The sequence below is a fragment of the Rhodnius prolixus genome, unplaced genomic scaffold (assembly GCF_049639745.1).
Source record: "Rhodnius prolixus isolate KJV_2025 unplaced genomic scaffold, Rpr scaffold_2, whole genome shotgun sequence".
Classification (NCBI taxonomy): domain Eukaryota; kingdom Metazoa; phylum Arthropoda; class Insecta; order Hemiptera; family Reduviidae; genus Rhodnius; species Rhodnius prolixus.
The window spans coordinates 10849896-10866322 of NW_027411592.1; the positions used below are offsets into that span (position 1 = coordinate 10849896).

Consider the following 16427-nt stretch of genomic DNA (forward strand, 5'->3'; position numbering starts at 1 on the left):
TTAAAATTCAATTTTCTGGGATACAACTAAGATTTTCTTTAAAGTTGCGGTACTTATTACATTTATATATTGATATATATATGTTTTATTTGAAAAATGAACCCAGAAAATTCAAGTAAGGGTAATTCTGGGAGAGTGATTTCCTCAAAAAGTGCAGTTTTTGAGTAATGTAACAGCTCTATTTCGCATCCACTGTTATGGAGAGTTTAAAGGTGAAGATAATAAAATCCCACAAACAGGAAGTACTTACGCACTCAATTCGTTCACCTTGTTTTAGTTTCTTTTTGAAAATGAATCCTAGGATTTCCTTTCAACTTCTGACATGAAGAAATTAGAGCGATATTCTCTTATTTTACGACAGAGAAAAGAGCTCCCAAAAAATTAATCATAGCTAGCTAAAAATAGAGCTCATTGTAAAACTTTTTTTTTTTTTGGATCCAGAAGGCCGGGGCGTATTTTACAAAATAGAATCAGCAAAAAAAAAAGTTTGATCGGTGACCTCTAACATTGTGCCAATCAAAGTAAATCTACTATAAATTGAATATCAAACCGAAACCTTAACTCAGGGGTCGCCAAACTTTTTTGATCATGGGCCCAAATATAATTTTTCGAAATCTCCATCGACCCCCATCATAAAAGTAATTTTCAGTTAATTAAAAATAAAACTATCCATTAGGTTTCCCCAAGGCTCAGCCCTGGGGCCTACACTTTTCAACATTTTTATTAATGACGTCACCAAGCTGAAACTCAAATCCAGTTGCTCCCTGTTTGCTGATGATACTGCCTTCTTTATTTCTTCCTTCAGAGTTGACACAATAGCCAGACAATTATCGATAGCCCTTGAAAAATGTTTCAAATACTTTGCAAAATGGAAAATAAGGCCAAACCATGCCAAGACACAAATTATTTTGTTTACACGCCGCAGACCGGCTGTGAATAGATTTGTCCAAATTAACGGCGACTCCCTTCCGTGGAGCAAGGAAGTTAAATACCTCGGGTTGGTGTTAGACTCCAAATTAACTTTCACCAAACACATAAACTCAGTGTGCGATAAAGCGGTAGGAATTATGTGCAGTCTCTTTCCTCTTTTGAACCGCAACTCTAACTTAGATTTTCTTAATAAAAAACTTATCTACTATCTCTATATCCGCTCCGTACTACTATATGCAGCCCCTGTGTGGTCCAATACTTGTTGCACCAATTACGGGAAGTTACAAAGAGTCCAAAACAAATGCTTAAGGTTAGTTGGGTCATATCCCCGGTGGACACCCATAGGTTACATGCATGCAGCACTTGATGTTGCCAGCGTGTCCACATTTATCTACAACGCTACGGAAAACTTTGTAACTTCCTGTACACATAGTCCCTACCCGCATATAAAAAGTATTATGGACTATAACTTAAGTTCTCTTAATTATAGAAAATACAAACACAAAAGGCTAAAGCATATCTTGCTTTAATTAATCTTATGTAGTAAGTTTTTTTTTAAATTTTTTGCCTTAGCATTAAGTTGGACTTGTACCCAATGTAAATGTTGATATGTTATGGAGAGGATATAGGCATGCAGCCTGAAACCTCCTTTTATATATATTTGTATAAAAAATTTTAAATTGTAAATAAACATTTTCAAATTCAAATCCATTAGGTACTGTGTTTGTGCATTTATTTTATGATTTTAAACATATATTAAAGTAATTTTACACCGTGTAACAAAGTTGTATGAAAAATATCTTAATGTTGAAATTTAAATTCCTTAATATTTATTAAATAATAAGTAATTATAAATAAGAAAAGTAACTACAGTATTGCTTCTTGAGAAGGGTGTGCCTGGTGTTTCTTTGCAAGGTTCTGCTATATTGGGTTTGAAATTCTTTTTCCTTCGACCTCCTGGCTCAGATCGACCCCCTGCTTTTGTTAAATAGACCCCTGGGGGTCTATATAGACCACTTTGGCGACCTCTGCCTTAGCTTAAATAGTTCTGTAAAGTTCGGCTTTATTCAAAAGAAGCTATAAAATAAACCTTCAAATTGTGGGCAAAAATAAAAGAATCCAAATAAAATATATGAATTCGTAAGTTTGAATTGCAACCAAAGTGGACAATATCTAAACAAATATGTAACAAATACAGAAGGGGATTTACAAATATACAATAAAATAGCCAAGATAAAAAGAAACAAAAAGCTAATCTTGAATCAAAGCGTCAATTCTAAAACAATATTTTAAAAAAAATGGATACTTTATTGATTTCTGGGAGTAGATAAATTGAAAATTATCCATCTAAAAGTTGTTAATAACAACAGAACATAAAATAGAATTAAAGTCAACATTATCAACACCTTGTTCGTGCTTTATCTTAATTTTTTTTTTTTTTTAAAAATTGGACACTGGTTAATAGTTGTTTGTCATACTCTTAAAATTTAGTTGGCCTAATTACTTGGACTTGTATCCAATATTCCTTCACTAAATTGTTAAGACTATTTTTAGTAGAATTATCTAATAAATTATCTAAACGATTTTTCTAAAAGATAATTGTAAGATAATTACCTTTTAACTAGCGAGAGAATAAAATTAAAATTGTGTTAATTGGTTAAAAAATAAAAATAAACAAATTATTTTCAAAAATTAGGCTTTGGGGGGGAGAGGATGTTGGTCAGTGTTTATGAGTTTATTTACCACAACTCAAAAACGACAATAAGCAGGAAGTTCAAACTTCATATTATTTGGGGGGGCCACCAAACGGGGGGCTCCCCCGTTCAAAATATCTCAACCGAAAAAACCACATCTTAATGAAATACTGTTTGTTACCGTCATAATTATAAATAATAATGACAATATAAATTCATTACAACAAACAGAAAAAAAGCATATACGACATGATAGTCCGCCTGCCGGAAGTAAAATGCTTATTCGATTATAAAGTAAAAAGGAAACTGAAAATTACCCCCAAAACAACTAACTAGTACTCTGTCAACTCAAGGGGTGAAATTGAAATAAGAGTAGTTCACCATCTCATCTTAAAGATCCAACTTAATTCTTTTAAATTTAGTGCAGTAGACTGACATGAAAATGGAAATAGGCAAGTATTAACGATAAGCCTTTTATAATAAAAAAAAATAAGGGTATCAATTTGAATCTTTAGCACACTTGCCAAAGAAATACCCTTAGTCCAGAGGTCGCCAAAGTGGTCTACATAGACACCCAGGGGTCTATTTAACAAAAGTAGGGGGTCGATCTGAGCCAGGAGGTCGAAGGAAAAACAATTTCGAACCCAATATAGCGAACCTTGCAAAGAAACACCCGGCACACCCATCTCATTAATTACTGTAGTTACTTTACTTATTTATAATTGTTACACAATGTAAAATTACTTCAATAAATGTTTAAAATCATAAAATAAATGTACAAACTCAGTATACCTAATAGATAGTTTTATTTTAATTAACTGAAAATTACTTTTATGATGGGGGTCGGTGGAGATTTCGAAAAATTATATATGGGGGTCCATGATCAAAAACGTTTGGCGACCCCTGCCTTAGTCAAATTAAACCGATAACTGGTTCTCCCGAAATGTTATGAAATGAACTAAAATTATAACCATATCTTCTTCCAAGACAGTTTTCTGCAGCTGATAAATCTTTCACCATCACTAGTGCAACTACTCCAGGAAGTCTGTAAGCCGGTAATTCAAGAATTTTCAACGTTTATCTGAAGTGAAGCCACAAAGTGATTAGAAGATCAACATCTGGTTCGAGATGCAGTATGAAGTTTGGAGTAATTGAAGGCAGAGAAAAAATATATTTTTTTTTAAATAAAAAAAGCGCAATAAATAAAAAATGCAGCTTAACAAGCGATAGATTTGAAGTCAGTATTAAAAAGTTGGAACTTATGGGACCGGGGAACCATACTCTGAACGACAAGGACTGACCACTGAATTAAGGGTCATTAAAGCCGTATAAACTCTCTCCTTAATACGCGGCTTGGAAGGGAAGGCGCGGAGTCAAAGTAAGATATAAGTATCTATAAGTTAACCACATCTATTGGCTTATCTCCACTTTACCTTACATTTTGCAGTATTAACCTCCAAATCCCACTGTTCGCAGTAATTTTTGAGGATATTAATATTTTTCTGAAGGTGGAATGGATTTTCGTTCAGCAGCACCATATCTTCGGCCTAAATAAGTACTTTGACACTTAAGTAGCAACGGCAATACGTAATCCGCCTTCCAAGGAACAAGGCAAGTCGTCCAGAAAATAGAAAACAGTGAGGGACACAACAGGCGCAACCCTGTCTGTCGACGCCACCAGATATCCGAAAAAAACTCTTCTTATAAACAGATGAAGTCTCAGTTAACAGTATCATTTTTGTGGACAAGCCCAACACGATCTTAATCGTGGGTCCGAGCGGTCTTTGTGCCATTGTCTTCGTGTACAGGGCGCCACGGTAGCCGAGAGGTTAAGAGGCGAGACTTGCAAAGCTAATATGTATTTTGGTACTGGGTTCGATTCCCGGTCTTGGGCCTTGGATTTTATTTAATGGTTAATAAAAGAAATTTACAGTAAAGTATGTTTGCTAGTCGCCTCCATCCACGACACCTAATTGGTAGTTGGACGTTAAGCCCCGCCTGAAAAAATAGGCGATTACTTTACTTTTTTACTTACTTTAACACGATCTTAACGTCATAAGTATAAATGGTAAACAAAAGCCTCTTTGAAGAAAGTCAGCCGACATGAAAGTACCACTTTCCTGATTGGTTCTTTAGCTTTCTTAACAACTTTTTTATACGAATTTTTAGGAAATTCGAATGTTGTAAAAGCAATTTGATTTCACACTTTAAATAAATCTTATTACTGAAGAGAATCTTGAAATAGACACGAGACTCTGTTGCACTGCAATTAAAGGAAATTGTGAGCATATTGCAAGCCTTTGCATCAATTATCCGTAACGTATGTGGCCGTAAATCTGGCTAACTAACACAAAGATGTCTCTTTCTAATATTAGAATGTTCGGTGATGACATTACACGTTTTATTACTTGTCAGTTAATAAAATCTAATAGTAACTTGATAAGTATTCTTTTTGCTGATAATAAATGATTTTTATCGATTCCACTACTTCTGTTGGTTAAAAAATAATTTTTAGGAAACACGACAGTATATCTGATTGAAGATTAAGCACGCCTGAGTAAATAAAAGTGTATTTTTTACTACCATTTTTTGTTTTTGTTTTTATATAACTCCTGCTTTGGAATTTATGCATCTGAATGCATGATAAGAAGGAATTGCATGAATGGGATGACAGGGAAAAAGTTAACAAAATTGTACAGTAGAATTGTTATTCAGGTTCATGAACTCGGCCGAAGAGAAGTGACAGATGCTGGAAAGTGGATATCTAGTTTGATAACCCTTTTACTATTTTTAATTTTCAAAATATTTTGCCCACAACATCCTCATACTCAAATATACTTCTGGAGTGTCATTAAAAGAAATAATTTCTTGGAGAAAAAAAAGAAGAAATTTCTCTTGCAAGTAGAAGAAAGAGAAAGTGTAAGAATGTCACAACAAATTTGACCCTTCAAAATGTCAAAACTTAACCTTTACTCTGTATATCTTGGTGTACTGGCATTACATCAAATTAAAGATAATTTTCGAGTCAAATTTGAAATTATTTTCTCACATTAGTTTAGTTTATTTTTTTTTAGCAAGCTGCCAAAACTGTTAAAATATACAGTAATTAATGTTCTTCAAATTCATATGATCTGTTCACAAATATTTTCACGAATGGCTTTACTAATTACACCTTTATTTTAAAACAAAGAACGTGTTGAAGATATGTGAGTCAAAGAAAAATGAAAATCATTATTTTGTTTAAAATTCTGTTTATTTTCTTTTATTTTTTCTTTTAAGAATTTCTTCCATATTTGCGTACAACTCGAAAATCAAAAACGAAAATTCTCATCTTTTATTTATTTACAGCTTCTTGACTTTCCAAGTTCCGCCATGTTTTTCATAAAAGTGCACTTATTAAAGTCATTTCAAGAAATTAGACAGCTTAAAGCAGAGATAGTTGTGGAGATGAACTATTTCAAATTATGACTTTTATTTATTTATTTTAAGCTCCCTAAATGATGCCTACAGTTATGAATAAAGAGTCAAAAATTGTCAAAGGTGGGCACTTTTCGTCACTACACTTTTCCATGCACTTTGACGATCAATCTGCCGGACAAATTTTTAAAGACAAAATGACACCTCCTTATGGAATAGTATATTTTTGTCGATTCATATAATCTAATTTTTATATAGATAAGTCCTATAAATCATTGTCATGATAAATTGAATTGTTTCAACTACATGATCAGTAGCAAAATAAATCTTTAATTGCAAGAAACCAAAAATCTTGCTCATAAATTGTGAGAAACAATATCTGTCGTACTTAAAATAACTATTCTGATTTAAAATTAACTCTTTATATAATCTTGGCACAAAGTTTGCTTATACGCTGGTCAATAAACTGTAAAACAGATATTCTTAAATAAAATTCTAAATTCGACTAATAAGACGATAACGTTACAATTTAAATTAAATAGAACTTTTTAAATATTGAAAAGAAATTATTTTGTTTCAAATTTTGGGAATTGGGTTCATTTAGAAACTGGATTGCTGCGATTAGGCACGTGGCCCGTATTGATGTTTATGTGTGTGTTTCATCAAAATGTTCTAGAAAAACAAAAATTATTCATAGAAAAGGTGATTGTCAAGTCGTAGTCTGAGAAAAGAGGTGCTTACACAGAAACCTTCAAAATAATTTTATAAAAATATGTAAATAAGACTACTTATTGAAATTAAAATTATGAATTTCTCTCAAACTTATATGTAGGCATTGTGTTTACATTTTCCTGAGATTTATGAATGGATCATAAGTTGGTATATAGCATAAGAGGGCGCTCTACTATTGCAGAGTAGAGGTGGTGAAACATTAAACTACTAAGAAGATCAGCACTTCAGAATGGAGCTGATGGTAATACTATCCTCGATAAAAGAGCGAAGAACAAGTTTCGAATAAAACTGATTTACGTTAGTGATTAGCATTAAAAAAGGGTTCTCTTAAAAAAAAAGAGAGAAATAGCTTTAAATCTGGAGAAACGCTGTTATAAAGTTGCACTTCCAATTAACGTATATTGGCTAAAACTTTTGAGGTTAGTAAGATTTCGTTTCTTAAGTGAAAAATGATGAAAACGGAATTCACAGTATGAGCTTTCGATAATTTTTGGGTTTTCTGCTATACAGTTCAGACTGTACATTGTGCGCTATGTTTACATCATTTTTTTTTTTTATGCTGAAAACTTAAATTTGTAAATTTAACATGAATATGCTACATTTTTTCTTACCAGGAATGAAAGGAAGTAGAAAAAAAGAGAATGATAAAGAATTATCTAGGAGGCATAGAATAAAGTTATATGCCGCTCAAATTGGATTAGATATACATAGTGTAGAAATGAGAATGGTGGTTCATTAAATCAATAGAAGAACTAGTAAAGAGCTAAAATATATTAAAAATATTCTTACAATTTTTATCTTTATTGTTCATATTATGAAATTAAAAAGAAAAACTTACAGGCTGTGGAGGCGAGGTATTGCCTGCCGGTGGCGCCCATGATTCAGGAAGCAGCTGATTTCTGATGATGAAGACGAATATCTTGTGTAAATGAACGCTTATTTATTATTATTATTATTGTTCCCTTTTACCAAAAACAATTAACCAAAAAAAAATTAAACAACTCTCTAAACGAAGAAAATACTAAAAACTGTTGACGAGTTTATAACCAAGTGGTAGGTAACTAGCGAAAAACAGGCAATTCAATAAACATATATATATTCCTAAAGAAACGGTGTTGCCAACCTAACAAAACTTGTTCAACTAAAAATGGGTAAACCAACCTGCCTACTAGACAGAGCACTAGCAACACTGACTGACTGCACGAACCTAAAAGTCGGGCTGTTTTATTCCCACCCTCTTAGTTCTTACAGCGGGCTAGTCTCGACCACCACCTCCTCCGCCTCCTCCACCCCGCCGGCCAGTCTATAACCGGCTACAGCACCCCCTACTCCACACACACACACACACATACGGCTGCAAACACGACGCCAGCCTCAAAGGCTACACAAAACCCCCCCTTAGACAACTTGGTTCTTCCTTAAAGAAAAAAAAAAAATCGTTAATAATGCAAAATAATAATAATAAAAACACATTATCTACGGTTTACCTCTAATAATATTCCGGCTGTCGCAAAAATAAATTGACCTATTTGCACAAAGATTGTTCTCATTTTTTTAGTCAACTTTAAAAACTTTTAATTGATTTTCTCTAAGGTCGTTAAGTATAATGCAAATATATAGTTCAGAAAACGTGCCAAATAGACTCTAATGATTTTTCTATTAATCGATAAATTTCTGTAACATTCGATATAATTAAATTGCTAGTAATCAAAATAAAAAAAGTTGCATTATCGAGAAGTAAAGTTTGAAACTTTCATGGTTTTATCACAATAACCTAAGTAGTTGTAAGTGCCACAATTAAAGAAGAAAATATTTAAGGATTATTAATGGGAAGTTTACAACTGTGGCTTTGGATGCAGAGCGAGCGAGCCTTCATATTTTTTGGAGGGGCGCTTACACTTCTTATGGCATTAGCGCCCTAAATTCCAGCTAAATTTGGTTCCTTGTATTCAAACGTTAGAAAATCTAAGATCTTTAGAAGATTTAAGAAGATCTAAGTATTTTGAATTCACTCTGCGATCTGGATTACGCCGGGAAGGACATTTTTCTTCTCTTTTGACTATTTGATTGATGAAATCTTCAATCTGTGATTTTTTTCCTAGACTGATTAAATATTAAATTTAAGTCGTGTGAGCCTAAATACCATATACATTTTTTGCCGATGTCGCTGAGGTGCCGATTTATAGTCGGCAGGAGCAGCCGCAGTTCAGTTATGTTTTTGATGCAGATACCAAGATCCAAAGTTTAAGTCGGAGCATCCCTCATTATCTACCATCGAAGTTCTTCTCTATCTACCTTCTTTCCAAAATGGCGCCCTCACTCTTGAACAATCAGGCAGGGCGGGAGATGGTGTAGTTGTTAGTATTCGCGGATTTGTAAGTAAGAGATCACCAGTTCGAATCCCGCTTGTGGCTAGTTAGAAAACATTTTAATTGTAAAACCTCTGACCATGTTGCCTAGTTTGTATTTGGACGTTAAGACAGACTGAAAAAATAGGTTATTATGTACCCGTACTTCGTTCGGAACAAAGTTGGAATTGTTGAAAATATCTCCGGGTAATAAGCGTTTCATTTCTATTCTTAACAAAGAGATTTTGGAATTTTACCTGGAAGAAAAAGAAAAAAACACTTTTTTTCTCATTAAAAACATATAAATTCAACCATTTGTGACAGCAAGAAAATGTTTTTGTTATAAAATGTTTGTTTTAAGTATAACTCAACTCAAGGTGGACCAGTGTGCCAGAATGTTCCTGAGTATGTTGATACAAGTACACAGTACTAATGGATAGATCGTTAAACTGGCAAAACCGCTGTGTATCAACATTGCAATGGACATTCCTAGCAAGCCGTCATTGAACGCAATAATCTGGTGGAAATCCATTCATGTCTTGCAGCCGCTTATAAGCAAATTTAATCAAATTTTGGAGCTTTTATAAAATCACTGTTAAATTCGTGTTATAATTAAGTGTTAAGTCCACTGGAATTAAACCATATTATAGAGGTAAATGTGATTATAATCCTAACCTGTTCTCTCCCACAAAGAAACATCTAAAATCCCTGCACCCTTAACGAAGTTTCTAAACTTCGGGGGTGTCAAGTTCAGAGTAGAAGAGGAAAGGATTACCTCTGGACTTGTTATTTAGTAAGCGATGTAACTGGGTTCCAGTCCAACTGGCTTCAATAGAGGAACCTTATTAGAGAGCCTGGTGTCTTTGGATAGACAATGTTTTCTGTCTGGAGTGCGGCAATTTAACAAGAAAACCGTTTCCAAAAACAGGACAGTTTGGAATCCGACATAATTGCTTCTATTAACATGAAATACGTCCACCACTTGTTAACCATTTTTTGGCCATTCAACTTACAATCGATGGAATTGACTCGACCGGAATTTGAAAATGGAGTCACAATCACTGCGTCCTCTAAGATCGATTCTCGCTCCCTATGTGATAGTGATTGTCACACTTAGAACGTCTTTAAATGAATAATAAGTAAATGTCAATGCGTGAGTGATAGTTACAGTTTGCCTGTAGGTTAGCAGAACGATAGTTTTCTTCAATGCACAATGTAGTACCTTAGCGATACGCTAGATTTATTGCGTAATCCTGTCGGGATGCCAAAACTGGGTGTTCAGTTAGACCCACCCGTGGCCATGGGTGAGATTTTAAATGTTTCATTTTTTACGATAAAAGAAAAACAAACTAAATACTCCATAGATAAAACAAACTGCATTTCTTCAAATGCTCTTGACCTGAATTGCAGCCAATAATACCACCACATATATTTTTGTCAGTTCAACTATTTTATCATTCTATTAGTGTTCGCTTTTTTTAAAACTCTTTTTTAAAGTGTAGATAGTGAATTCCATGATAGTTTATGGGTAATTATTGGCAAGGATTTCTCTATTTAAAATTGTCTACTTAATTTATTTAAATATTTTTTATTAAAGGTCAAGTGAAAATATTTTGAAGCCATTTGTTTGTTTTGTTTTCATTATCAGTACGGAAATCCGGAAGGAAGTAAACAATAGTTAATGGGTAAGACATTATTCTTAGTTTATCTATAAGTATATACCTAATACTATTAATTTTTAAAAATAGTTTTAGTTCCGAATGTTTCTGATTTCAAAAAAAAAAAAAGAAAAAGGAAATTAAGTTTACGTAACTGTTTAGGAAATGAAAATATTTCCGGAAGTCTATAAATTTTTATTGTTTTTTCTTTTCTTTAAGTAGTTCTAATTTTTTTTTTAATTCCTGTATAAAAAATTTTGTTTTATTAAAAGTAAAGTACGAGGGGCGTTTGAAAAGTCCGTGCAAAAATAAAAACTACTTAATTTTTTGGGGTAAACCTTTTTTATTTTTCAACATAGTCTCCTTTTAGGCTTATACACTTCGTCCAACGCTGCTCTTGTTTGTTGATCCCTTCCGAATATTAGGATTTGTCCAAGTCTGAAAAATAGCCATTCGTTTCTGCAATCACCTCCTCGTTTGAATAAAATCTTTTTCCCGCCAGCCATTTCTTCATATTGGGGAACAAATAGTTGTCCGAGGGAGCCAAGTCTGGAGAATAGGGGGGATGTGAAACGAGTTGGAACCCTATTTCCATTAATTTTGCGACCACAACTGCTGAGGTGTGAACTGGTGCGTTGTCGTGATGGAAAAGGACTTTTTTGTGGGCCAATCGTGGGCGTTTTTCTTGCAGCTCGGTTTTCAAACGGTCCAATAATGATGAATAATATGCACCTGTAATAGTTTTACCCTTTTCCAGATAGTAGATGAGGATTATTCCTTGCGAATCCCAAAAGACAGTCGCCATAATCTTTCCGGCCGAAGGAACGGTCTTCGCCTTTTTTGGCGCAGATTCCCCCTTGGTAACCCATTGTTTAGATTGTTCTTTGGTCTCAGGAGTGTAGTGATGTATCCATGTTTCATCCACAGTGACGAAACGACGCTTAAAGTCCTGCGGATTCTTCTGGAACAGCTGCAAACCGTCCTTGCAACACTTCACACGATTTCGTTTTTGGTCAAGCGTGAGCAATCGCGGCATCCATCTTGCGGATAGCTTTGTCATGTCCAAATGTTGATGCAAAATATTTTGTACCCGTTCATTTGAGATGCCCATAGTACTAGCTATCTCACGCACCTTCACTCTTCTGTCATCCATCACCATATCATGGATTTTATCAATGATTTCTGGAGTAGTAACCTCAACAGGGCACATTCAGCGTCACTTGTGCCCATATGGCCACTCCGAAAATTTTGAAACCACTTATAAACTGTTCTAATCAAAGGTGCAGAGTCACCATAATGTTTATCAAGCTTCTCTTTAGTCTCCTGAGGCGTTTTGCCTTTCATAAAGTAGTGTTTAATCAACACACGAAATTCTTTTTCGTCCATTTTTTGAAAATCACTCGACTTCCTCGATTCAAACGAATGCCAAACACAAAGAAATAGACTGATCTGGCTGAAACTTGGTGTGTGTTCTTCCAAGAGATGCTACTAACTAAACATAATCTCGATACGCGCCAGTAGTGCTATCTCTCTGACTTTGCACGGACTTTTCAAACGACCCTAGTAAAGAAATCGCCTATTTTTTCAGGCGGGGCTTAACGTCCAACTACCAATTAGGTGTCGTGGACGGAGGCTACTAGCAAACATACTTTACTGTAAATTTCTTTTATTAAACATTAAATAAAATCCAAGGCTTCTAAGACCGGGAATCGAACCCAGTACCACAATACGTATTAGCTTTGCAGGTCTCGCCTCTAACCGCTCGGCTACCGTGGCGCCTAATTTTGTTTAATTAATTTTCGACTATTTTTATTTAAATGGCTTGGCTACCTGTAAAAAAACCTAATCTTTTGCACTTTAATTTGTTCTCTTCTTTTTCTTTTTATTTATTTACTTTTTGACCCAAATACAGTAATGTTATTTAGTGTGTTTCGATGCCATTAGGTGGTTTTCTTTAGCCCATATCTTCACATTAAACTCTTCCTTCCAGAGCGCCTAAATTTTATTTTGATAACCCTTTTTCTTACATCTAAATAATTTTTTTAAGGCACGTCAATATTTGATATCATTAGCGCCTGAATGGAAAACCATTGCATTGCCGTTATAACCTCGTTATAGACAACAATGTCGATGAGCTGTATGAAGAATCTAGGAAGAGAAAATCTAAGCAGCAGGATTCAAACCTGGTATCTCCGCGTAAGTATCCAGTTTAAGTTAAGCTAACCGCTGAGCCTTTTGATGACTTATTAAAACCATCGGTTTTAAATGAAAGCACGTGGCACTTAGATGTTCAGTTCGTCAATCTAATTGATTTTCTTGTTAACTTGGACGTACTTACAAATGTTATTTAATTTAATGATTTTTTTTTATTGTTCCCAAATCAAAAACTTTTAAGGCCGCGATTTAAATACTAGTGTTATCAAAATAATATTTTCAATTCTGATTTGGTTGAAAAGAATTGTAGTTTGTCGCATTTAAGAACACAATAGCACCTAACCTAATCTTCACACGGTGACTCAGTTAATAACAAAACTGTATTATCAATGAATTTGCAATTACTTATCAATAAACACTTTTTTCTAAGTTCCTATCACCATATACATTTTCCTTCACTTTAACCTTATCATTTATTTCAAATTTATTGTTAATTTCTTAAATGGTTTTATTTACAAACGAAGGAGCCAGTCTGAACTGTTTTTTACATTTTATAATTCTTTCAAAGCCAATTATTTTGCTTATTTTGTGCACGAGTTAAGTTTTAAATAGATAAGGTTTCTTTTTTTCCAGTTTAGGTTAATTAACATGAAGATCGCTCTATTCGGATACAGAACTGCTAAAGCGACTGAGATCTAGATGCAGAATTAAAAGCAGAAAAGTTGTAATTTGTATCTCTCCAACACTGTCATAAGCAGAGCTAAAATGTACATATTAGGATTACCTAATTTGAAAATCGAACTTCAAAAACGAAGGCACATTAAGGAAATAAAAGCTAAAATAACTAGCAAAGAAGTACCTTATCTCTCGCCATCGATATAATGAGCAGAACTAGAATTTACAAATTAGGTCGGTCTGTTTTGGAAACAGAACTCATAAAACGACAGAAAACTAAGGAATTAGTTACTAGAATGTCCAGCTAAGCAGTATGTTATGGCTTTCACAAAAGAAATCATTAGCAGAACTATACTATACACATTAGTTTGCTTTATTTTGGTGACAGAACTTATAAACCGTTGGAAAATTAAGGAAATAAGAGCTAAAAGTGGCCTGCAATGAAGCATATTTTTGCTCCTCCTCCGGCTAATATCACATATTGGATCGCTCTTATTTGAAACGGAACTTCAAAATGTTGGGAAAATAAGAAATAACTCCTATAATGACCAGCATAGCAATATATTTTGGCTTTCAATTTGTTTGCATTTATTTTGGATAAATAACAGTTAGAATGAAATGCAAAGTATTGTAATTTGTCTTTTACTTACATTATTTTTATCTGAGTTAGATGATACACATTAGGTCGCTCTAAATTTGATAAAGAACTGCAAAATTAAGGTAATAAGAGCTGGAATGACGAGCAATGCAGAATAATTTGTCCCAAACCACTGATAAAATAATTTTTAACCTTAAAAACTGAAAAATACGGCTTTAGGTCTTTTGTAAATATAATTAATGACGTCACAGTGAAATCGATAAAGCCTAAATTTCTACTGACCTGCCCTTTCAACCTGCGATCTATATTTTGCAAATTAAAGTCATGCAAACTCGATAACTTACAATTTCACACCGTTTCATTTTGCTATTATTACATTAACATCTAATGACAAATATCTAAAGAATTGATTATAAATCACTGCTTCTTGATTTTCGGTAGTTTCTCTTATTTTGATTTCTGAACGTATTTTGAGAAAAGAATATTCTAAATAAAATGTTTACCATAATTAATTAATCCATAATTCTTAAATCCTCGGATTTCAAAGACGGCTTACAAAGGCTAACGATGAAGTGAATTCGAAGGATTTCTTGTTCTATCATCAGATGATCGCGAGGCCATCGACGCTTCAGTTTTCTGGGAGGATTCGAAAGAAGAAAGTTTGAGGCAGGTTGTGTATGAGCGAGTTGAAGTGTTGTGAAAGTTAGGATGAAATTTGGTGTAACGGGATTTGGCTAAGTTCAAAGACAAAAGAGATTTTTAGGTTAGTATGACTATAATCTGAATGCTAGCGTAGAAAGTGCTGTAACGATGTTGCGTAGTATTTTTGAGCTGCATCGTACAGTCCAGATTGGAACTAGGGTTGTTTAGATTTTCTTTTTGCTCGTTAGAGATAATCTGGATCATTTGTTGAGTAGTCTTTTGATCAATCAATAATCTAAGTTAAGTTCATTAAGTTACCTGTATAATGTTTTTTAGCATCGTAACTCAAAAAAAATAAATAGGAAGGTCCTGTAATTTCAATTAAGTCTGAGTATCACATGTACATCCGACTGGAAATATTTTTCATTTCCGAAAAAGCCATACTATTTGATTAGATTTCAATTTTGTTTTACTCCTCGAAAATGGCTCCTAACTTATACCGATATTAACCACATTTATTACCTGAATACTTTACTATCTCACACTATCTAGTTAGATGTGAGCCATAGAACAAATTCGACATTTACTAGTAAAAATAGGAAATTGGTCAATTAAAGTGTTTACATAAGAGAGAATCCAACGGGAACATCTAATTTAAATGTTAATTGCTACCAGCTTCTTAGATGTGAACAAGTTATAGGTTTCAACAAATATACCATTTCTGTACTTTGGTTTAAATTAAAGCATGGAAGAAAAGTGTGCATTGCGGCGTAATTCTAACTGGGATACATCACTTTTAAATTGCTTTTACTCCTTCATAGTTTATTTTGTTTTAAATATTAACCTCTTTTGATAATAAACGCTTTAAGGTTATTTATTTAACAAAGTTTCTGTGTAATTTACTTCTTTTTAAAATAAAAGAAAAATAAATAAAATTAGGCAATTACTGTCTCAATTTTGAGAAGTAACAAATATTTATTTATCTTTTGTCATCCACTGAGTTTTAAAATTGACTGCGAGACGCTACGAATGGTTTTTTGAAACACTTATAACCAAAAGTAGATTGGTTGTATAAACCCCGTTCAAAATGAGACCACACTTAGTTTTAATTCCTGTATCGTTTTCAGTGCAGCAGATTCAAAGCGTAGACGAGCAAAATGCAAAAATTCAAAAGTTTTTTTTTAAAAGGACCAAACGTTGCTGCGAAATTCATTTTAGTGGTATTATTGTATTATTGCCCATATTCTCATAAAGCATTCTCATATTAAAGGAAAACTTACCCTATAATTTTAGTAATATTTCCTACCCCTGTTTAATCCAATCCGATCTTCCAAATGCTTACATCTTTTTGGCGATTTCATCGGTAGATACAGAATTAGGTTGCTCTTCAAAGGAAGCAAGGCTTCGTTTAAATTTACAGCCTTCCATTGCTTCCAAGTTTAAAATGAATAATAAATTCTTCACTAACTTCGGTTTAAATCCTTTGGCGATAAACCATTCAGAATAAATAATTTTATAATAGGACGACATTACAGTTGATCCATTTCAACAAAATCCCAACAAATCTCTTTGAAACACC

General features: G+C 33.6%; 2 protein-coding genes across 10 annotated transcripts in view; one reads left to right on the forward strand and one right to left on the reverse strand.

The window, feature by feature from the left end:
- Nucleotides 1-7990, reverse strand: part of LOC141448922 (facilitated trehalose transporter Tret1-like) — a 65439-nt gene extending 57449 nt beyond the window's left edge. The window contains exon 1 of the mRNA XM_074117788.1: nt 7612-7990. Within this exon, the coding sequence (XP_073973889.1) occupies nt 7612-7651 (40 nt within the window). The 5' untranslated portion in view covers nt 7652-7990. The remainder of the gene's footprint in view (nt 1-7611) is intronic.
- Nucleotides 1-16427, forward strand: part of LOC141450413 (uncharacterized) — a 645025-nt gene that overhangs the window by 217618 nt on the left and 410980 nt on the right. The gene's annotated exons all lie outside the window — the stretch shown is intronic.